Source organism: Drosophila teissieri, chromosome 2L, assembly GCF_016746235.2.
Source record: "Drosophila teissieri strain GT53w chromosome 2L, Prin_Dtei_1.1, whole genome shotgun sequence".
Lineage (NCBI taxonomy): Eukaryota > Metazoa > Arthropoda > Insecta > Diptera > Drosophilidae > Drosophila > Drosophila teissieri.
Genome location: NC_053029.1, coordinates 9703482 through 9727743, shown reverse-complemented (window position 1 = coordinate 9727743; position 24262 = coordinate 9703482). Strand labels below are relative to the sequence as shown.

Sequence of the window (24262 nt, the reverse complement as noted above, 5' to 3'; positions counted from 1 at the left end):
ACTCTTATCCACACTCATCGCATAACATATTTCTATCATCTCTGACAAACAAGAAAATTAAAGTGACATATGTACAAGCGTCTTTAAAAAGTTATTAATCTTTGAAGGAAATGTGTTGATGACGATCTGTTTCAGTTTCACTTTTCGATTTTTGTAGATTCTTAGTTTTTAAATAAAAATGCTGCATTGTGTGTTAACATAGCTCATTTTATTAAATTGTATTTTTCAAACTTCGCATGCCGTAATATGTATGCTTTCTATCTCACACACTAACAATAAATATATATATTTTTATAGTTATGTATGGTATAGGTTGTTATGCTAGGACAGGTTGCCCGTGGTTGTTGTGGTGTTCTTCGTATTGCACTAACTGGCTAGGTATTGATTACTTAACACTTTCCTTTCTGATTTGAGATACTCGTATAACACATTTGAAAACGTTGAGCTGTATAGTTTGTATGGGTAATAATGTTACATTTGCTCTGGCTTTGGTGCTTCGTATTCTTTGGATAGAGTTCGGGCATTGAGTTAACAGACTGGGGAAAATGGAATTGCATTTGTTGCTCCTGCCACAACATTCATTTACATATTAACAGCCACCCATATGTTATATTTGTAAATTATTATCAATGCAACATGTAGATTCTCTACAAAATACGGAATGTTTCTTCTACAATCGCTACCGATAGATTTATCTAATTTCTTTATCTTATAATTAGAGTTTTTCATTGTTATGTGACCTTTATATGTACAATTATTTAGTATTTGGGTGTTCTTGTAGTAATAGATGGAAGGAGTTGAATGGTTGGGAAATTTGTTTCAGAAAACGGCACATTCACATTTCATTTCTATACATTAACTTTTGCATTTCTCCTTGTGTAGTTCATGGTAAATATAAGTGCAATAAGAAATATTGCTCTTAGAAGTCGTGACCCACCTAATACATTTTTGAATTGCTTTTACTTCTATGCTCTTTATAAGTAGTGTTGAGAAATCCTACTTGCCATTAGTTTAGTGTGAGGTTGTATTGTTGTGTGCTAAAACGTGTTCTGTACCCGCAAAAGGTGCGGCGATATCCTTCGTGATGTGTGTTGGTTTTATTTGCTAGAGAAGTGTTTGAGTTAACTATTTAATTGATATAACTGGCGGTGCTTAGTTTGTGTTTTATTGATTTAGCTGGTGTGGACTGACGCCTTTCTGTGTATCACTACGGGAATCATCAAGCTACAAGGGACATTTGAGTTTTGTGCGCTCGCCACTTTTGTAGTCTGGTCGGTCATACATATATGCTTCGAAAGTCTCACTAAATAGTTAATATTTATAGAGTTTTACATCTGCGTTACATAACTATTAATTGTCAATGCTTGCGATGTATGTATAAGCAACATTTATTATGGTTTAACGCGGTTTTTAATAAATAGTTATAAATAAATATATAAATTATATTGCAACTTTGATTGTGTACATACAAAATTCGATTAAACTATGTAAAATAGAGTGTAAAATCATATAACAGCCTTTGGTTGAAGTTAAATTAACTTGATTTGGATAAAAGATTGGGTCGAAAGAATAAATAAAAGCTTTAAACCTAACTACGTTTAACATTAACAAATAAACACATTATCATGAATAGCTTTCGATTGGTTACTTGTGTCTGCATGCCACATAATTTTCCTAATTGTCCAACGAGTTCGTGCGCAGTTGACTGTAGCACGCCTGACACACCCTAACCGGCTTCAGGATTCGAAGACGTGATATTTCCGACTCGAAGCGACTGCATTTGTTGCAGAAAACTTGGCCACAGTTGCGACAATGGTGCTTTCGCTCATAGAGTGTAAATCTGAAATCAATAAACAATTGGTTATACAAATGTATTTTTGTTAAAATAATGAAAGAACTGAAATGATTCGGATGGTTTATTCTTTTTAACAACTTACTTGACGTGGCATTTGACGCACTGATCTGCTCCCTCATCTTTCAGCCAATGATCAGCCACCCCGCGACCAGGTTGTTCCGTAACGCTCCATGAGAAGATGCGCCCGCGTGCATCGCCTTGACAATATTAAAACATTTTTATTAAATGCCCTATATTTTGTATATGCATTTGTTGGGCGACACTTACCGACATATAAAATTTTATGGTCTTTCGACACTGTTAATGCTGTAATGCTGGCTGGCTCAGCGTTGTCCTTGCGATCGTATGCCGTATGCATGGTTAGCTTTGATCGGAACATTAATTGACGTTGCCATCTGAAGCCTAAATGAATAGAAATAAATAAAAACATTATAAATCATTTACATACGCACAGCCTAAACTTAAAACGTACCTTTTCTAAGAATCTGATCGCCTCTATGCCTGTCATTGTCTATTACAACGAAACCGTCAGTGAGGCTTGTATCCGATTTGCTCGGCCTTATAGAATGTTCATCTGGAAAAACGTATGATCTTAGTTTAAAGCATTCTAACAAATGTACATTTATACCTTCATTGGATTTGGGATCGTAGCTGCCGCCCTGGCCCTCTACGGTGGCAGACTTCATTTCGTGCAGGGACTTTGCTCCAGAAATGGAACTTTTCCTGCGCTCACCTTGCACTTCAGCCTTGGGACCTGTATCAGCCGACTTACTAGATTCATGGCTATGTTGTGAGGCCTCCGAAATGCTACTTTCCGAGGCGGATTTGACGATCTCTGCGGGTGAAGAAATAGTATCAGTATTGAATGTATAATAACATTTTTAGATTCGTAAGACGAACGGAGATTCTGACCAAGCAAAGGTATACAAATTCAAAAAACTTACCCATTTCCTCCTCCGACTGGGAAAGACTTTTTATTTGCTTCATGAGGCTCATTTTGTCGTCCTTATTGTCCTTGTCTTCCAAACAGACGGAGTCGGGCTTGTCCTGCGAAGTTACCTCTGTGCCTCGCTTCAATTTGCGATCGATGGGCACTTGTGTATGCTCCAGAGACCACATCTGATCGTGTAAACAGACCATTGATTTATTCCATTTATTGTAAACTATTCACATACTCACCCTAACTACACCGTCGGTAGAGCCAGTTATGATGACATTCTGCTGGTCCCACTCCCGGATCTGTGAGAATGCCACACACAGGATCTGCTGCATGCGATCCGCACTGCCCACACATGTGTTGACCATAGCTAAGGCATCGCCATTGATGGACCACACGTGGAGCCAGGTGGCTGAGCAGGTGGCAATGTCGCCGGTCAGCTCATTAATGGAAACGGCCGCCACCACACCAGCATGACCCCGCAACTGGCGAACGAAAGTGAACCGTGTCATGTCCCAGACAATGGCTGTGCCATCTCGCGATCCGGACACGATGACATTGTAGGCAGCACTGGCCGCTAGACATGTCACTGCGTCGGTGTGACCATGCAACGAGTGCTTAACGGCAAGGCTCTTTCGGTTCGCATCGAACTTCCAAATCGTCACCACGGAACTGGTGCCAGCTGTAACAATCATCTTGGCATTTGGGCAGGCGCAGGTCAGGATCTCGCCCGAGTTCTGTGCCGATGCTTCGGACACGAAGGATGCCCGGTCCGTGTCGTACAGACCCACGCGAAGCGAATGATCGGCAAAGCCCCAGGCTATGTATTTCGTGTACGAAGGCGGCATCATTACCTTGTTTTGCTCCACGGCAAATACCGTCTTGTCTGGCTGCAAGATCTGACCGACTGGACCTTTCAGCTCCTTGATGGGCTGCAGACTGGGCTTCAGGTTGTCCAAGTTGTGAAAGAACAGGCGGTCGGTTTGCAGCACGGTGCTATTTCCCTGAATCAGAGATGTAGGATCTATTAGCGCAGAGTGACGAGAGCCGCCCATCTTTTTAGCAGGATGCGCCTTTTTGAACAGCTGCTTTGGAATCTGACCGAAGTTGTTTATGAAACCAATTGTGGCATTCTTCTTGAGTGGATCGTCAATGCTGTAAGAGAACAAAGGAAATATATTTACAATTTGTTTCCAAGGTAATAGTAAAGATTGTGATTATTACTTGTAGATATCCACGTTTCCCTCGTAGAAAAGATGGTGGAACACATTAACTGCGTCAACGGCGGCTGGTCCCTGTTGCTTGCAGCCAAAGATTAAGTCAATCCACTGCAATAGATCTTGTTAAAGGACTCCACTAAACTGATTAGTATATATGTAATCTTACCAAATGTAAATGCTGGCTGACATAGTCGCATTCCAGAGCACTTCTGTGCAGCCGGATGAACTCTCTGGGGTCGTGCTTGGCCCACGGCGGCAGGATAACGTGGTTGAGTGTCTCGCCATTCTGCTTGGTACCCAGATCGAAGCTGTTGAAGTTGCAGAGAAACTCGGGCAGGTAAAAGAACTCCGGGATGAGTTCCTTGACGTCGGCCATGTTCAGCTTGGAGGCAGATAGCCACGCCTCCTTTATGCTGTGGAACATGCGGTCCGCAAGGTCGAAGTGTCCGCCCTGCAGCTTGAGGAATGGCTGCGAAAAAGGCTCCAGCCGCACGAGATACGAGCACACGATCATCGCAGAACTGTAATGTGTGCCATAGTGGTATGGCGGTGTCTCGCCGTGCGGATCGTCCCACTCTTTGAACCGCTTCTGAAACTGCTCCAGGCGCTCCTCGGCTTGGGCGCCCATTGGGCGTGAAAAGTCTCGAAAGGTTTTTGGGCTTGTCAGATCCAACTCCTCAGAATCGTAGTCGGCTAGGATCCAGGGAAAAACGGGGTACTGCATCAGGTCGTTGTAGCTGCGTCCGGCCAGTGTGTTCAGGTGCATAAGGTACTGGAAGTTGGAGATCTCGCCGCGCACCCATCGCTGGGTCACCGAAGTCTCGCCTATCAGTCCGCTAAAGATGCCAGCTGTTTGCTCCACGCTAGCCGTGCGCTTCTGTCCCGCCACGGACTGCTGCGCGTTGTCGTTCAAGGCAGTGGCGAGAGCCAGAAACCGCTGGTTAACCTTGTTGCGCACCTTGCGGGGAAAGCTGAGAAGATAATTTCGTCCATCCTCGGAGAATACTTCTAGAGCGATGGGCTGAAGCAAGTAGCGTCGCTTGTGCACTTCCCGGATTTCTTCGTATGCGAACTTGGAGCACTGCCTGAGCTTGTGGCTCACTGCCCGCGAAGTTGTGGAAGAGGTTCCACCCGAGTTGGGAATAATTGGCTCATAAGCTCCTGGCGGCAGGGTGTCAATGTCACGAATCTCACGGTTCTTCAACAACGTAAAGCCATCCACAATGTAACAGTGCTCCTTGCCGAACAACAAAAGTCCCTCGAATGTGTCTAGGCCTTGGACTCTTGCACAGCGGAACATGAAGCTAATCTTCTCCTGCTCCTCTAGTAATCGCAAAAAGGTCTCATTATCGCTGGTCATCGAGGTATCCTCCTCTTCCTCGTCATCCTCTGGTGCATTGCCGTCCACTGACTCCTGTGGACAGGGTGTTGATCCGTGTCCCAATAGTTTGGGTAGAACCAGGGGTGGTGGCGTTGATGTCGAACTGCTGGTCTCCAAACGATGCGAGTGTACTGCTTCTAGAGAACTCTGCTGTTGCATCGCATGGTGCTCCGCGGCCTCGGCCAGTATACGTGGCTGCTGCGGTCCGTGCAGCGCGTACGTTTTGCTGTCCAGACTGGAGGCCACCTTGTACTTAAGCTGCCGATTGTCCGCAAGCTCCAACTCCGGTCTGTATGGATAGTGGAGGTAGAAGACATCGTTGCGCATCGTCTTCTTGCGCATACGGTGGGGTCCTTCGGTGGTGTCTAAAATCCACTTATCCAGTGAGCAGCTGCCAGTGGGACCCCATAGCCCCCGCTCCCGGGTAAGCTCCATCTCCGACTGCACCCAGTCCTGGTAGACGTAGCGCTGAGTGTGCTGCAACATCTGCTGGTATTGCTTCGCTCGCAACTCCAAAAGATCCTTTATGAGCTGCACATGGATGCCAGTGGACTCATAGGCGGCCTCGCGAGTTAGGGTCGACCTGGTTCGTACTAGCTCCTCCTTTTTTGTCTTAGTTCTGCTGGTCAGACGGGATAAGCCACCAGTAACCTTCTGGATTTTTGACTGGATCTGGGTGTGCAGCTCCCAGGGCGCACGATAGGTGGCCTTGCGTTCCGCCTCCACATAATTGAACCATAGTTTGGAAGCCAGCTCCATTACCTGCTCTCGCGTGGTCTGCAGATCAGGTGCTTTGGAGTTTGGCGGTGGGGATGTTAGGGAGACTTTAAATACCTCCTCAATGGCAGGCTTCTTGCATACGTATAGCTCCTCCCAAACACGGAAAGCAGCGCCAACGATCAGGTTCCTGCCCTGTAACTGGTTGAGATCTTCGTCCTTGGGCTCCGCCGTCTCCGTCTGCGGATTAACGTGCCATGTGGTGTTTCGGCTGGTGGCTGGTTCCAAAATAATTTTCATATCGGCAGTTAACTGCAGCAAGCAGTATGTGAGGCACCCAATGAATTCCAGCTCGTGGTTGCCCGCTCCGAAAATGAGCAGGCGGTGCTGAATGATCTTGTGCAGCGCCTCCAGCACGCTCATCTGGTCAGCTCGCGAGTCATCGGTGGGGCGGGAGAGCAGGAAGAGAATGCTGCGATTCAGCGAGTGATGGAGATGCTCCAACGACAACGACGAGGACCGTCGCTTGGCCTGTACGATCAGCTTTATGACAAAATCGAAAATGTCGTGTGGATTGCGGGCAAGGCATCCCTGCCAAAGCTTGTCCACGATGCGGGCGGTTAGGTAAAACACGTTTGGAGCGATGTGTTGCATTTGGCTCTGCAAGAGAGGCACCAGCGGGAGCGCTGCCTGTTCGCCTACAAGCACGTCGGCAGCCAGGAGGTGATCCATTAAAGCGATAATTATCTGGGTCTGATACTGCACTTGCAGTGGTAACTCAGCCGATTCTGGTGCTGCATCCAGCACGAGATCAATGACCGGAGTAGGTTTGCCCTGCATGTTCAAGCCGAGAGAGTCCACGACGATAACGCGCAGGAAGTCGATAATGCAATTACAGACCGGATGAGCGGTTAGCTTGGGCTGCGGAGCTCCATGAAGCGTTTCCGGCGGTGGCAAAGCAAAGCTGCTTCCTGTATCGTCTGTGGGTGTCGATGCTCCACTGTTTGGCTCCGAGTCAGCAGGACGGGATGCCAACGGAAATAGCACAGCTACTAGCGAGGTGACTACATCGCCCGTCATCATCACAGGCGCAAAGTCAGTGAGGTTTTGGTACAGGCTAAAGAGGAGCTGGATAATTGTCTCCGGGTGACTGTGCAGCCATGGAGCGCACTCCCCACCATGAACGATTCCCCGCACCATTGCCAGGAGTACGCATACGCCCTCGGGACAAATGTTGAGCTTCGGCAGCTGCGTGTTGGCGGAGACAGGAGCTCCCCAGAGGAACGACCAGACGCGGTCCAGATCGAACTTTGTGTGCTCAGTAGCCAACACCTTTACGGGCTGTCCCATAATCAGGGCGGTAATGAGGAAGTACAGCTCCGGAACGTCCAGGTGATGATTCATTAGCCATTCAAGAAGCTGGAAACCTGCATGAAAAATAATAATTGTCATTTCAATTTTGTCAATTTCAATTTTGTACCCACCTGGTATATTTAAGGCCGCTGCACGAACCTCTCCTGCGATCTGTGTGGGCAGATGTTGTATGGTGTTCTGTGGCGTGGCTACAATGACTGTTCCAGTGCCATTCGTCGGTCGCTGGTTGAGCTGCTGGGCCCCGAGACCCAGCATCTTTCGCTGTGAGACCATCTCCGTAAACCGAAGGTAACCCCCGTTGTGGGTGGCATCCCGGAAGCGCACAAGAAAACTTTCGTTTGCACAGATTACGACCAGGATGCGCACTGCAATGATTACAGTGGTGAAGTGCACATGCGGCTGCATGAAGAGTAGCAACCAATCCATGCCCAATGTTTTGGAAATGTCGTCGCAGATTACATAGTTTACGGTGTTTCGCGGAGTGAATAGCAGTCCGTGGAGCAGCGATAGGCAGCGATTGCGTAGGTATATGTTCTGGGCCACGCCACCATCCTGGTCTTCGGCAGGGGTTTTCATGCTGGGTAGAAGCACGGCACGTTCCAAGCCTCCAGAATGGGCCTGTGGCAGCTTGGCCGCCACATACTGACCGAAAAGCAGCAGATCGGTGTGCCTTGGCTGACCGCCCAGTAGTGTCTCCAGCAGACTGAAGAGGATCTCTCGTGTCGAGTGGTCTTGGATTTGAGTGATGATGTGCAGCAATTTCACTAGCAGCTGCAGGTCGCGCATGATCTTTACGTTCTGCTTCTTGTCGCTGGACTCCACTACTAGCTCCAGTAGATGCTCTAGTAGGGAGCGCAGGAGTCCGTTGGGTGCATTATGCCAAATCTCAAGATCACACAAAAGATCTTGGAAGGCCGTCACATTTGGAATGGCCGACATATCCTGTCCACTGTTCACCGTGCCTACTAGACCAAAGGTCAGGTGCAGAATGTGCGAGTTTAGCAGATGTTTTTTCTTTTTGAAGAACATGCCCAATGTCTGGTAGCATCGTTTTCTATCCATCTCTGCTTGGGCCGCGCGATTGCTCCGCACCACGCAAGTTAAAGCCTTAACACCTGCGTATAAGGACTCTACGTCTTGAGCCATGGCAATGATACCAAGGAGCACGTTGCAGCCACCAACTGTGTCGATCATGGCTGAGACGGGATGCGGACTAAATACTCTGACGCCCAGATAACCGACGACCACGCCGCCAAGGGAACGTCCGGCTCCTGCAAGGTGTCCAGCAGAGTTGTGCAGAATTCTAAAATACCAGATACAGATATGAGACTACTGTTTTACCTTATATCAATCATAGGTTCTACTTACTTGATGGGCGTAGCATTCTCGTGCGAGTTCATGTTCAGTTGCTTGGCAATGCTTTTGTTGTCCGCTCGACTGTAAACTTTACGGATTTTAACTAGTGTCAGCTTGGACACCGCTTTAGCATTAAGACCCAGGAGGACGCGATCCTCTGGCACCAAAGGCGCCAATGATTCCGACTGCTTGCCAAGTTGTGGAGCTTGCAGCGAGCCCATGTAGTGTGGTCCCAATTGGTATATTGTCTGCACCGTCTGCTGGGTAAGCACATCCTCGATAAGGTGGCAAACGCCCTGCTTCCAACAGAGACGGGAGTAACGCCGCCATATTGGCGGAGTACCGATATATCCAAAAATCTGCGTAGGCGACGTTAAGCTGGCGTTCCCCGCTGCGGGATGCTGGGCAATATAGTGCAGCTTTTGAGTATGCATGGGAACCCCGTCCAAATAGAGGAACAAACTCGAATTTTTCAGTACGGCTCGGTTGAGCACAACGACCAGGTTGTGCCACTGGCCTTCGTGCAAAAGATCAGGACACCATATGCGAGCGATACCATCATCCGATCCTTCGGGTTCCCAGTCACCGATACCTAAAAGAATGGACATTAGATTAGATTTCTTACGAGTATATCTAAACACAACCCGAAACCCAATAGTAGTACTTACTTTTTCTGGGTGTGACCAAAGTCTCCTGGGTCGAGACGACGATCGCCTTGTCCCGCGCGGAAAGCAAAATCGATAAACATGCCAGATTTTCCTCGCGTGGATTGTGGATAGTCCTAACCAAAGTAAGAAGCCGAACACAGTGAGGGTCCGTCTTAGGATCTGAGAACTTTTCCACACAAAACCAGGTGGAGTACGTAAGTCCAGTTTGTGGTGGAAAGATGCGGTCACCAGCCCCGATGCCCCCAATGCTGTTCGCATCGATGGTTCCGCCAGCGGTGGCCGTTGCCTGGGGCGCCAGTGAAGGCAGGTACAAGCAACCGAATCCCTCGGCAGACATGTCCAGCTCCACGAAGGGCGGGAGCGTGCTCGAACCGTGGGCTCGGAAGTCACGAGGCGTTGTCATAGACACCAGAGTCTTGATGCGAGTCAGCGGAACGGGCCCGCCCAGCTTGTATGGCTGCTGAAGGTCTATATCCGCACACGAGAGTGGCTCACCCAGCCGCAGGAACTGGCGCAATTCGGTTGGTTGCAGGGCTTGTGCGGCAAGACGCTCCAGAATGTACTGCATTGGCACGTGCAACGGATGCGACTCCTCCGCAAGTGCTTTTCGAGTCAGCTTGAGCAGTTTCTCTGCCAGACCGTGGTCACACATTATCTGCTGGTTGCGTTCGCTTCGCACCAAGGACTTGATGATTTCGCTTAGGTATACCTGCAGTTGCACCGCCTGCAGAGGCGCCAAGTCGTACTCCACGGCGGGGAGCAGCTGAAGCATGCAGAGAACCACACCTGGGTGCACAATCCTAGGCTCCGGACTGGGCTGCGTGAGATTCAGCTGGCTGGGATGCACGGGTGGCGCCAACTCTTTACTCGGCGATCGCAAGGTTGTCGGAGGATCGCTAAAGAGTGTGATAATGCCGCTTAGATTTGGAGCCTCAAAATTGTCCAGGGCAATACTGTATAGCAGCCGGAATACGATGCATACGTAAGACAACGGGTATGGCACGTCTTCAGAGAAACTGCGAAAATGAACCAAATTTACTAATTAAAGATAGTAATCTAAGGAGTATATTAAAACTTACCTGACGCTTAGTATATCGCCGCTGAAAATCTCATGATAATACTTGAGGAGCGACTGCTGCGGTTCATAGGTGCCCGTGTAGTCCTGTAAGGCACACGATCCTCCAAAGCATCCCAGCAGACGAAGTGTGTCGCACAAAGAGCTGCTGCTAATCTCCTGGTGAAAGAACTTGGCGTTGGCCGGTTCAAATCTCATAGCGGTGGCTAGAGTCTGGAAGACTATTTGCAGTAGCAGAATGAGATCTTGTTGTGGAATGTCCGGTTGAGGAAGGGCCATACTGCCATCCAGAGATACGAATACACTGGTTACGTAAACGAATCCGCCCACTTTGCGGAAGACGGTCCGAGTGCGGTGAGAGTCTTTCAGGCAGCCGAGCAACATGTTTAGTATCTGAATCTTAAACTCCACTTGTAGTGGGCTGACGCTGTGCATCAGTGAGAGTATGTGGAGCATGTCGTCGTCTCCACCTGCGGACAGAATCAGCTCCCTTACGATTCCGAGAGCCTGTGGTCGGCAGTGCTTGAACTTCACCAACTCATGGACGCACTTAGCGCCACCGTACTCGCGAAAGAGTTGGGCATTGTTGCTGGCACCACCTCCTAGCAGCATAGTGAGAGCCTCCAAGACATGTTTTCCAAGCGTATCGAACCGTTGTTCTTCCGCTTCACTATCCAACTCCACCACCACTGACTCATCTCCGTTGGTAATTTTTTGCACATGAGCTGCATATCGTGTGAGACAACCAACAAAGATCTCCAAAATGCCCACTTCGCGGTAGACATCTTTAAAAACAGTGTTGTGCCGGAGAATGTTTAACAGTGTCTTTAGGCACAGAATGCTGCAGGACGTCGATTGGTTGTGCTTGAGCAAAAGCGAAAGGCTGATCAGCTCCTTGCACGGCACGAAGTTCAGTTGGAAGACAATGAACTCCAGCAGATCGTAGAATTTCTCCTGTATTTGTGGGCTTTTCATGTGGATTCGCTCTGCGAACGAACTAAGCGTTTGCTCCGATTCTAGGATAAAGTAGTTGGCATTTTCCGAGTGGTATACCCGCGAAATGGCATCCAGAATCGTGCAGCACAGCGCAGGCGTCGTCGACTTAAGGAACACGTTCTGCAACACCTGGAAGGCGTACACATTTCGCACGCATGTCTCTCTGGAGGTTGCCTGTGGGAGTTGGAAGTTCTGCAGCTTAAAAGCTGTATTGAACTGCGAGGCTGGCGGTCGGAGCTCGTAAAAGCCACACATGCACAACGAGGAGATCATCAGAACCAGATTTCGAATGGCCGCTTGAATCTCCAATGATTGGCTACGATTGTTGTCAAACCTGAACATAAAGAAGTGCTTAAGAAGTGCCTTAACAAGATAACTATTGTTCTTACTTGAGTAGAAAATCACTGAGAAACACGTAACCCTGAGATGCGCGAAAATCATCCATCAGAATCTGGGAAACCTGGCTAGAGTCCTTGAGAAAACAGAACACCGTGACGAACATTTCAACGATCTCCAATGGATTCCCAAACGTCAGGCGTTGCATATTGTCCACGCAGAGTGCCATGCAGCCCTTGGCTAAAGAAACATGTTAAGAATATATATATTTAGTTGTACTGATTAAGTCCGCCATGCTTACAATGTATATAGCTAACGACGGCATCGGTTAGGCCATTCCTTGATATTGTGGTCAGGATTTCAGCTGCGTTCTTGCGCCACACAATGTTGTGGATGGGACATGGCGATGTGATGGCCGAGAACAGCAGTGTCAAGTCGTCCATGCGGGCTAGTTCCTCAGCGGGATACGGATACGAGCACAGCTTGACCAGCAGCTGCACAAACACCTTCTGCAGCAGCGTCCGCCTTTCGTGGGCATTAAATTCACTGACTGCCCCTCCGTCGGCTGAAGGCTCATCGTCCTCAACTATGGGCAGGTCGAAGAACAAGTACAAGCACTTCACTAAAGTAGAGGGAACCGCCGCAGCAGTCATAACCTAGAATGGACCAATGAAGGGCGATATATAATATATAACATTTTCCGTATGTATTTTTCGTTTTTGCAAAAGGAGATCTTTTACCACTTATGTAAACATTTTTATATTTTGTTTGTTTTGTTTGTAGATTCTACTTTATACTTCACGCACAACCTTTTTGATCAGTTGCCAAAACAAAAACCCAGCCATTTTAATCTAGAATTGTATAGTGAGTCTGTGAAATGAACCAGGTTTGGGTGTTCTTCAAGCTCATCGAGGTGGTGCTGGGCAGTGTTTGTATGTTTTTCCACATACGGGGCTCAACCTACTGGCAAGAGCGCACTCCGCATGTGATCCTATACTGCGCCACATTTTCCTCCTTCACGGCACTCGCCGCACTGGGTGCTTTCCGCCTGATGATAGCTAGGAGTTCGGTGCTCTCCTCCCAGCTGCTGCTCACACTGAGTGCCGTGCTGTCGCACTACTTCTGCGGCTTGCTGATAATGCGCACTGCCATGGAGGACCCTCACCTGGCTTCCATCAATTCCACCATCGAGTACCTGGAACACCCGCACTTCGCACACTGCAAGCAGAAGAGCATCGCTGCACTGGTTACTGGCACCATGTACCTGATGCACATGTTCCACGTGTTCGATCTGCTGATGCGCATGGAACCCGGCGACTGGAAACGTCAGGCGACGGGCCGTACGTACTTTGAGGGAACGGAGTCTGGATCAACCGGACTGTTTGTGCTTTCCAAGCCAGTGGACGACTTTCTTTGCAAGGGCTGCAGTTGCTACTATAAGTTGGCCAGTTCTCAGACGCTGTACTTCCGGCCGAATGCGGAGGTGGAGCAGCCACACTTTGTAGCCCGCATGTGGCAGTTCCTTGGGGATGCTCGTAAAAAGTTTTTTTCGTTGCATCAGATCGAGAGTGAGGAGAGTTTTCTCTCCACGCCGACAATAACCACCAGTGAATCGGACAGCACACCGGTGGTCTCGGAGTACAGTCCGTCCATGGAAGAGGAACCGAATAAACTACGCCGATCTGCTTCAGCCTGGCGCGGCTCCAGCGATTCCTCGAGCCTGTGGGCCAAAATCGAGGACAGAAGCACTTCAAATCGGTCGAGTCAGAACAGCGAGGCCACAGTGAAACCCAGTGGAATGGATCGCAGGCTAACCCGGCGATCTACGCTGTGGGGAGACACCGAGAGAAGGGAGAAGTCGGAGATTCTGCTGGTAGAACAGGGTTCCAGCTATTCTCGGATCAGAACTTTAAGCAATGCGGAATTGCTCCATAAGCCAAGCGATGCAGGACAAAAGGAGCAAGAAGTTCAAGAAGCACCTAACCCAAATATAACTAATGGAGAAGCTACGGACTCAGAAATTAAACGTTCTTCTAAACATGGAACTGAGCAAACTTAGAAAACATTAAACATCAGTAATATTGATTCCTTCCCTTAAAAAAAATTGGAACTATCGAACTTTTGACTTCCGTAAATGACTATTTTTTTTTTTTATGGATGATATTGAAATCGATTTTCAAATGTAACATACCTGTATGAGGGAGACATCTCCATTGGCCAACAAATTGAGGGTAGCCAAAAGCATCCATCCGCTGCTGGTTTCCTCGGTGGTTTCCACCTCGAGAAACTTGACGATGGCAATGGACGCGGCCTCCGTGCTCTGGTTGGAGGCACGCTTGCGGATTTCGCTGACCATGAGACGGGACACTTGCTGGCAAAACGCGACCACGTCCCAGAACTTTTCGCTCATGTCGTTTGCCGGACAGCTGCTGAAGACCTGTAAGAATGCGAAGTTAGTGGCCAATTCCTACACACCGACTGATTCACTCACTTTGCAGAAGAGGGGCAGCATCTCGTAGAGCTTGCCATCGCGCTCCTGTTCGCTCAGCGGCTCCCGCGGATGAGTGTATTCGTTGAAGAGCTTCTTTAGCGTGCTGAGGCTCACCTGGACGCGGGCGTCCATCAGAGCCTCCTCCCCGCTCCGTCCATTTGCGGCGGTCGGTGCACCCACATCCGTGCCGTTCCTGCTGCCCCCGGGTGAACTGTTGTTCGCCGTCGAGGTTCCGCTGCTGCTGCCGCTGACGCTGCCTGCGCTCGCCGCTCCGCGCAGCTTTCGCATTACATTCATCTTTGTGTTTGTTGACTGGCGGTGCTATTAATCTGAAAGAGGGAAAATTGTGTAGACCTTAATTAGTGAAATACCTCTACTAAACATATGTGACAACTTTTTTGATTCATTTGTTCTATAATCTGGATTTTTAAACGAGTTTAGATTATTTATATTATCTAGAAAAATATTTCACAGTATTTTGCAACTATTTAAAGCATACATTTAAACAATAGGTTTCGAGTCAGTTTAATGAACTTTTGCACTTTCAGTACGTGTCGTTTTTGCCATGCGTCGTCACATTGCTTGCAACTTAAGCATATGTTGCCACAGAATCTGGTTATTGCAGATATTGTATCTTTGTCCAACGGTGTGGAATTCTGGCGATTTATTTGCACAGCACTGACACCAGCACAAACACTTTCAATTGAGTGGCTTCCAAATCACAACGCCGCACAGTGCAGCTCGCGTTATTGCTTGTTTTCGCAGCTATTCTATTTCTGCTGCCGTCGCCTTAATTAGCGGCCGCTGGAGGTGAATCACGCGAAAAGTGCGATCATTGTATTCGGCGCGAGTATTTACTTTTTGCGAGTGAATGAACGTTGCCTTGCTTCTGTTTCTGCTTCTTCCGGCGACTCGACTCGTTTCGATTCGTCGTACGCCTACAAAGCGATCAACCGATCAAGGGATAGTGGTTATTATCCAATATATACGGGAAATATTTACGTTTTGTGCGAGACAGCTGTTCTTGGTTTACTTATTGCGCACTTGTTTGTTTACTCCAACTCCCATTGGAGTACCTACTATCTGACCTCTCTTTTCGGCCAACGCATTTGGGGCAGCTAACGGCCGCTCTGTTGTTGCTTTTTCGCAGTCCGCTTTGCGCTCTCTTTCGTGTCGCACTTTGTTTTGCTCGAGTCAATCGCGCTTCACGACAATTTTATTGATTTTTCTTCCTCTCTTGCGTACTCTCGCTCGTGCTCTCCGCTCGCCACCCTCCCCTTTCACCCACCAGCAGTCAGGTCGAATTTGAAAATTTTCACAGGCACTTTTCCGGCTTAATTCGTGCAGCCGTCACTTACTTTTGCTATCCGTCGCTAGCATTGTGTTTCCCGTGTGAGTTTTCACTATTTTGGGGCCTAAATGCACTCGCTTTACATCTTGTTTCACGGATGAAAATGTGAAACAAATTTTCTCCAGCTTTTCGTCTGTACTCTCTTTTCGTTATTCTGTTCAGTGTTGCGTAGCGCTGCCAGTGCCATCAGCTGTTCACGTTTTCCACCACCACAGCCAGTGTTCGGTGGCGCCAGACGACAGGGGTGCATTTTGAATTGTGATCGGCGGTCGAACTTCGACATTTCAAATTCAATTGTACTGATAAGGAATCTGTAAATATGTATTTAAGTAATCTTTAACTAAATATGAGTCCAATAAAAGAAAATATTCGGAGCTATCCTATGTAAGCCCTTATGTTTTCGTTTTGGTTGAAGAATGATTTAAAATAAAATAATTTTAAAAATAATTTTATGATTCATTTGATTTATCCTGTTATTCATATATAATTTTAGAGGCGTGGCTACATCTCGATTAGTAGATATTTTTTAATAAAAAGTCCGTTGGACATCGCCTACGATGCTCATATTTTGTGAGTTTATATTTTAGTCAGCATACTAAACAGTTTTCTATAACTAAACTGATTTAATATCATAAACTCATTAACTGAATAGGTTCTTAATTAGCACTTACTTAACGAGCATGTGTGCCAATAATTAAGTTCGTTGATGTAAATAATATTATATGAGTGCTTTCGCATCTGGGCAAATAATGTGTATTCTTAGGCCATTGGCCATCGGCCATTGATTTCCAAATTTTTGTCTCGTCCAATTTCCACATGAGTGTGAGATTCTGTGTTGATTCTGGCTAGGGGTTATTAATATTTGTGTTTGTACTTCCACTTGTTATAATTGTCAGCATCAACAGATAGCTGTCGGATATGGCAACAAATTTATTTGCATATTGATTGAACACCCGATGGTGAACTTTATGCGTTGGTAATGATGCAATTTGCTGACTCATTTGTGGCAGAGACTGCTGTAAGTTTATTGGGTTTGATTGGGGAGGCCATTAAATGCCACGCACGTCCTTCTGATCTAATTTCCCAGCGCCCGAGACCAATTCAGTGTGTCTCCACATTTTAATGCGGATAAAATTTCGCTTTTGAATCAATTAGGGGTGCAAAAGAAAAAGGCGTGTCGTGCTAAATATTTACCCAGCTGTCTGGCATCGGGTGAGTTATCCCCATTCCCGACTGCCTAACTGTCCCGCTCCCCAAAACTAGTTTTCCCTTGGGCGTTGCCCCCGCCACGCCCACTGACCCCTTGCGTGACTGCCCGGATCCACCCGCTCCCACAGTCCTCACTTTTCCAGCTAGCCACACACACAAGCTAAGCCGGTGTTCCCTAATGCTTGTTTATGTGGGAAAGCGTTTGGGATTGGCACTCCTCAGGTATTATATCTTACCACCCAGACAGGTACTTTGCGCACTTTCCCGTCCGACAAACCCCCCCTCGCGAATTGTGGGGCAGGGTTTTGAGAGGGCAGTCCTTTGTCTGCGGCAATATTCTAATGGATTTTTGGGTTTCAGCTATAAATAGGCGCCCGACAACTGACAAAAACTGGAACAATATCTCGGATACCAAGAAGGGGTAGCCCAGTAAAATGATATTCGGTTGATTGATGCCACACTTGAAGAAAACTCGAGAAAAGTAATTAAATCATTTTTATTGGGACCACGCCTTTTTGCAGCAAAAATTCTATTTGAATTTTGTGAGCAAAGTGCTCGGCACATGCTAAGATACACCAGCATATTCCACACAATTATATCCGTTTTATTTCCAAGGCCAAGATAATTCATGAAAAGAGTGGAAGCCTAGAAGAAGGGGATTTTCCAGTGAATTGTACATATATCACCGCGAATTTGGCAAGGACCGCATCTGTCGCTCGAGGGGCTTTCGGCAAATTTAAAAGCGTAACCCCAAAAATCATTTGCACAGCAGTCATGGGGGACTCATTAGGCGGGGGCATCCCCCCCCCGTTTTTTGTTAGAACGAATAACTTTTATTTTTCGCCTCAGAGTCCGCCACTTCATCGCAGCGCTGTTGTTGACAATGAGCGAAACATTTGCGTATCGGAATTGGCAAAACCCCGGGCGGCGTCTAAGGATATTCCGGCCTCCGTTCCCGAAAGACATGAATATTCATTCTTTGCGAAGCGAGTCCCAATCGAGCATGAAGATGCTTCAGGTTGCCGGGGCTTTTGGGATTAACATAAAATTTCGGTTGATTGTGTTTTGGTGAAGATTTTTATGGGATATAAGGGATTTTATGGGGCAACTAACTTGTTTGGCTGGATGCCTGCCTAGTGAAATCTCAACGGGCCATAAGATGGATGGGAATCGCTTATACAATGGCCATGAATGTTCAGGCTTTATCGCCTATGTGCATGAGTGAGTGGTTAAAGTATTGATGTTCATTTTTAAATTTAAATAACAAATCGAATAGGTAAGTGAATGAGCATTAAGAATTTAGTATGCCCCCTGCATGTAGAGTAAAAGGGTGTACTGATATGCAGAAAAACTTATAATCGAACTGGAAGGAAGTCGTACCCTCGTAAAAAGAGAGCTCTTCGCAGATCCTAGCAATAAAAAACGGCGATTATTCCACTGCAAACTGTGTTTTACGATGCAATTCGATGTCATGATGGTGTGACAGTACGAAAGATTGATGAGCTTTCTTTGATGAGACCCCGACAAGGTCGTTCCACTTTTTATTTTGGGCACCGTGTTCCTGTTCTTGTTGATTCTTTGCTCTGAATGCGAGTGAAGTATTTGCCTGTGAAATATTTCGGGTAAATATGAATTGGGCAAATAGCAGATAAAGTGCTTGGCGTGCTATAAAAGGTGAAAACAGCGGCGAAAGGAGGCACAGTTTCGCATTGATTTCATCATGCAGCGATTGGTGGTCATATTCAGTTCCTGCCTGCTGTTGGTCGCAGGACATTTGGTGGAGGAGCCCCAGGTAAGGCTGAACCTCGTCCAATCAATTATACATACAAATAAATGTGTTCACGCACGCCCTACTTAAAATCGCATCTCTACTATAATATATATTTCCAGGAGCTCCCTGATAGCACCACCTATTACCCTGTCCAAGGCTTTCCAGATGAAGGTCAAGAGCTACCCGACATAGTTGCGGAGACCGATGCAGAGATTGAAAAGGATGCCCACAAGATCAACTGGCTGCCCGTGTGGGAGGAGCATGAGCAACTACGATTCGCGCGGCAAGTGACCGAGCAGCCAGTTGGCACCACAGCCACTCCCGAGCAGTCCACACCCAAGGACATCCTGCTGCCCAAGGAGAACCAGGAGTGCCCCACCAGTGCCAAACGTGGACTAACCAATCTCGTCCGCGTGGCCCGTCCTCTTCTGCCCGCTTCCCAACTGAAAAACATCTTGGCCAATGCCGTGGAGGATCCCCAGGTTCGGGAGCTGATCAAGTTGCTCCGCAGCGATGGCTTCAAGACGCAAGTGCAGCTGCTGAAGGCCAGCAAGCAGCACCAGCTGCTCCACGACTATGTCTGCCGGCGGCTCAAGCTGGATCCCACCTACTACGCGGAGTTCGTGCGCGTGTTCCTCGACCTTCACATTTCCGACCCACCGACCAGCAAGTTGCCCAACCGCCGCCCCGGAGTCCGCGGACTCCTCCAGGATCTCCGTGACGCCCTGCCCCGCTCCGAACTGCGGGACATGTACCTGCGACTCTACTCCTCCGACTCGGATCTCTCCACTGCCATCCGCCTCATCCGCGGCTCCGAGTTCCGGCGCTTGCTGCGCGATCTGCGCCAACTGAAGGAGTACCGCTCCCTGGCCGCCGATCTGGAGAAGTCTGGTGTTCCGCTGCGCCAGCTGCAGCAACTGGTGGCTAGCGCCCTCGGCTGGAGCACCATGGACATGGGCGGGGAGACCGTCATCTGGAATGTTTAGGTGACAAGGGTTTCTATTCCTTTTTCTATTTTTTATTTGCACCAAACTGGATAAAACTATCTAGATATTTTCATCTTACGGCTCAGGCAATCTTTGAGATATTTAATGAAAAGATAGAAATTGTAAAGAGTTTATAAATAATATTTTCAAGCCTGTGACTTTTGAAACGAATAACTACTTTTTTGTGACTAATTTTGCATAAATAAATATCAAAACGATACCCCAAGGTTTTCTCGAAGTTTATTTAGTTTTTGTTCTCGTTGTGCCCATCCATTTATTTTACTACATTACTAATTTATAGAAACAAATGAAAACGAGCTGAGTAATAGGTGGTTGTATCGTCAGTTTTTTGTTTGTTCCCTTAGAATCACTGAAATTCCGTTGTAAGAACTAAATAAAACGTATTTTATTTATGAGTTTACCCCATCTTCCTCGTTCGCTGGAACTTGGCCTACGGTTGCATCTCCCACCAAGACGTCTGCGGCAACAACTGAACTGAACTATGTGCATACAACTCATTTGGTGCAATTACATAAATAAATACGCGAAGGCTACCGCATCGATGTGTTTACGTCTTCGAGGGGCAGGCGACCGAAACCACTTCAAATTCGTTCAGGGTCAGAATCATTAGGGTGGAAATGTGTGGCAGTCTATCCCATGTCGCCGCATGTTGCCACCAATTGCCACGAGGCGGCGGCGGTGGCAGCGGTGGCGGCTTCTGAGGAGCAACAAACCAACTCAAAAACTGCTGCCACACATGTCGCCATGTCTTCCAAGACTTAATCATCCATGGTGCTGTCAACGCTGACTTCTAATCGAGGCAACTGTTGCCATAAACAAATTACGCACTGATCGGCCAGACGGTGGCCGAGGCAAACGAATCCGAAAGGGGCAAGTTGCAGCCTCGTTTACGGAAATACGCGGGCCATTTTCATTTGATTTTTCCGCCGGAGCAGCGACAGCAATCGCAGACGCCAACTGAACGTGTCAAAGTAAATAAACAATTTTGGGCAACACAAAGAGCAAACAGCTCGATCGATAAGCCAGCTGGGTTTTTTTTGTTTTGGTATGGGTCTGGAGTTTGATATGGTGGATCCGATGGTGGATCGGATTGCGATTCCATGTTGCATGGCGCAGAAATTGAGACACTTTCGCCAGATTGCCAGATTGCCAACTGCCAGTGATAAGTCGGTGATGAAAGCGTTGGATGGGGTGTGCAATTGGGTCAGTCTTGGCCAACTCATTCAGATAATTTCCAGTGAAATATGTTCTCTAGGTAACTTTGTTCGCAAGAGAATGGCAACCACTTGATTTCCTAAAAAGCATAATGCTTGCTGGTGTATCTGCAGAGTTTTCCAATCTTTCGCATGCCAGAGAAAACTTTTCTAATTGAATATGAGACTTTCACTTCAGAGAACCAGGAACCTTATAGAAAAAGTTCCAAGAACTGCGTAAGCTTAGATCCTACCGACATTTTCCGAGCAATAAACGCATAAAGCCAACTACAAAAGGCTTCATTTGCAGAGTATTTTAGGTTGCTGCTAGAGCTTTTCCATCAGACTTTCCACCCGCTTCAAAGTTCAATTGTTGGCTGCGAAGTCGCCAGTTTTGCCATGGGTCAGTCCCCGTGGAAAAGCGTTCCTCAAAAATCCGACAATTGCTGCGCGAAATCACTGCAACGGCCACGTTTTTCCTCAACCTTTTTGCAACATTTTCGTTCCGCCATTCAAACTCAATTAGGGAGAGTCGTTCACCTTCTTCGCCAGTCTGTCAGTCTGTCGTTGTTTGGCTTTTGTTGTTCAGCGCCCGTCCCTGTGGATAGCACAATAGTTGGGAGCTTCCAGACACCCACACCTCGACCAGGTGAACTCTAAAAAAACACTTTTCTAAGTTGAAATTCCTTATTAATTTATACTCCTATATTATAATATCTATCATCAGACTTCGTCGATTTGGGTAACGAAATCTGGGAACAACAAACAAAGCAGTAACCCAGTGTTGAATTCTGAATTTTCATAACGATTTGACCAATGTTGTTCTAGGCGGGCTCAGAAGCCACCCCCATTGCTCTCAGTGCAGCTGAATGCTCCACTCCACTTTCAACTTTACGCTTGGTGCTTCCGCCCGCGGAAAGCACTGCGAGTTGTCGATGTTGGATTCGCTGGCAAATTTGCCCCTTTCTGCTTTCTGGGCTGCACAATTGCTGGAGCTGCAATTGCATTTGTTGGCAGAAGGCGACCATCTGAGCACGCTTGGCCGCACAGCGCTAATCTCGCAACTGTTTACCCACGCCAACTGTCAGACTGGCCAAGGCCAATAACCCACTGTACCCTCTACTCCAACTGGTACTCATACTCATACTCACACTCGTAGTCGTACTCGTACACGTAACCGTAGTCCAAATAATCCGCGGCAATCCAACGCATTTACCCCACACAGAACACACTGATATTCTTTTTTGGATTTCGGTTTTCGGGGCCAAGAACTCGGGCCAGTTTTTGGCCACAGAGCGGCTTTTTACGTCATCGAAATGATTGGAAGGCAGCGTATCAAAGCGGAGGGCAGAAAAACTCTGGCCCCGCCAACGGAAGCCATTAGAGGCTGGCCAAGAACACGGATCATGGACCATGGAGCAGGGAGCAGGGAGCAGGGAGCATGGAGCATGTACATAGCTTGGAGCTTGGTTTTCTGGGAGGCAGCAGGCATTCCAAGCAATTAATAATAATTTCCGCTGCCAACAAAAAGCAACTTGGACGCTTTTTCTCGTTCTTGTTGCTGACTCTGCTCATGACTCTATTTTGCGGATGGCTCTTGGGAAATGGAAGGGGAGTGGTCCAAACTCAAGTTTATGCTTCCCAAGAACTAGGTATAAGTTTGTGTTGCTAATTTCAACTATCTGAAGGTGTGAAGCAGTCGATCTGGCTAAAAATAATTATCCAACAAAGCGGCAAACTATATTTATTGTCTAAAATTCTATTAAGGAAGTACAATGGCTTTTAACTTTGTTATTAAATAAATATTTAACTAGCAGTCACATTTCTTGTCTTGAAAATGTAAATAGGGAAATAAGTAAAGTTCCTTAAATACATCTGATTTATTGAATATCCAACGCCTAATGAGTACCGAGTGATGAGTTCGGGTCAAGATGATTTGAATGCCAGTGTGAATGAAAACCCATTATTAAAATCCCTTTCCCCAAATTACTTTTTCATGGCAGGTCAAGTTCTCTCCATAAGTTTTCTCCAACAAGCGCATACCAAAAGTCACTTAGCTTCGACACTATAATTATTTAATATAGGCCCACGGACTTCTCGGCTATTTCACCAGTAACCCCTATATCTAACTTTGGATTGGGCGTTACGCAGCTCGACAATTCACGCCTAATGAATGGGTACCACATATGCCCATAAATGCGAGGCAAAGCGATGGAAACAGAAACCGAAAACGAAACCAAACCAGAAATCAAATTAACATTCCAAAAAACGCTTGAAACATGGTACATCGCAATGTATATCGCAATGCCCGGCCTGGAGTCATTAATCTCGGTGGGCCGTTAGAACGTTAGAACGTTAGAACGTATCTTCATCTGGAGGAGAAGAACTGCAAGTGCGTTGTTTTCCCGACAATCGAGCCGCCATGAAAACCAAACAAAGCCAACTCTTTGGCTGCCACGCATGACTTGGCGATTGTTGGAGCGCTTAACCCAAATCCAAACAAAATTTCCAGGGTGGCGGCACATGGGAGTTTCGAGGTAAAGTTGGGATACTCTTCAAACTTTCAGTGGCAAATGTGGCATATTGTAGTTTGTAAACTGGGAAAATGGTGAAATGCCCATGTTAGCAGAACTAGCTAGCTCTACTATATCAAGTATATAATTTTCGATCATGACAGCACTAAGATAACTCTTTCTACTATCAAATTGATACCTTCTGAATAATCTATTTCGAATGCATTACGGGAATACCCGATAGCACCCTATACTCCCAGAGCAACGCATGGCGATGACAACAAAACGCGGAATGAAAGTGCATGTGGCGCTGGAAAGCCGCTCGACTTGCTTTAATCAGCGCTTTTCGATCGGGCCAAAACAATTGCCGGCCGGCTCAATATGACCACGGATGGCTCTTCATCAGCTGCCCGATTACCCGATTCTTCGGCCTCTCGACCCTCTTCTCTCGTCTCTTAGCTCCACCGCTGGCACACAGAAATTGTTTTGAAAACTTGCTGAGTTTTCAATTGGGCAATACAGTGGGCAGCGTAGGGCGGTTGGGCGCTCAATTTGTCTGGTCAGCTCGGGGAGTTCAGTAGCGACAGCTGATTTTATTGTTTACCAACGGCCAGTGAGCAGTGGATAGTGGATAGAGGTTAGAGGAGGGGGTGCTCAGTGGGTTAAGTGCACTTCATGGCTTATTGACGGAGTTTCCGCCCAAAAGAGTATAGCGATACTGGACCGGTCTGATGCAGTTTCTTGTGTAAAAAAGTCTGCGGCTAATAATCTTTATTTGGTGACCATACTTGCTGCTCACTTGGGTAATGTAT

At 47.2% G+C, this 24262-nt stretch overlaps 3 protein-coding genes across 5 annotated transcripts; 2 read left to right on the top strand and 1 right to left on the bottom strand.

Moving 5' to 3' along the window:
• Window positions 1–207: 207 nt before the first annotated feature.
• Window positions 208–15921, bottom strand: LOC122611963 (WD repeat and FYVE domain-containing protein 3). The gene is made up of 18 exons (XM_043785401.1): window positions 15765–15921; window positions 14407–14735; window positions 14107–14352; window positions 12217–12571; window positions 11969–12155; window positions 10588–11913; window positions 9509–10524; window positions 8853–9432; window positions 7595–8787; window positions 4179–7537; window positions 4017–4120; window positions 3035–3947; window positions 2800–2974; window positions 2484–2690; window positions 2328–2429; window positions 2123–2257; window positions 1938–2052; window positions 208–1840 (listed from the first exon to the last, which is right to left on the bottom strand). Exons 2-18 carry the CDS (start codon window positions 14701–14703, stop codon window positions 1675–1677), a joined length of 10476 nt encoding a protein of 3491 aa, XP_043641336.1. The 5' UTR covers window positions 14704–14735; window positions 15765–15921; the 3' UTR covers window positions 208–1674.
• On the top strand, window positions 12731–13998 carry LOC122611964. The gene has a single exon (XM_043785402.1). The coding sequence runs from the start codon at window positions 12793–12795 to the stop codon at window positions 13972–13974; it is 1182 nt and encodes a 393-aa protein (XP_043641337.1). The 5' UTR covers window positions 12731–12792; the 3' UTR covers window positions 13975–13998.
• Window positions 15922–16383: 462 nt separating the features above from the next.
• LOC122625970 lies at window positions 16384–19723 on the top strand. 3 transcript variants are annotated; one of them, XM_043806049.1, is made up of 3 exons: window positions 16384–17213; window positions 17327–18758; window positions 18857–19723. In XM_043806049.1, exons 2-3 carry the CDS (start codon window positions 18687–18689, stop codon window positions 19721–19723), a joined length of 939 nt encoding a protein of 312 aa, XP_043661984.1. In that variant the 5' UTR covers window positions 16384–17213; window positions 17327–18686. The 3 variants fall into 3 exon arrangements, with proteins under 3 accessions (XP_043661984.1, XP_043661981.1, XP_043661982.1); XM_043806046.1 differs by having other exon boundaries at window positions 16384–17188; window positions 17327–19723; XM_043806047.1 differs by having other exon boundaries at window positions 16960–16969; window positions 17327–19723.
• The last annotated feature ends 4539 nt before the right edge of the window (window positions 19724–24262 follow it).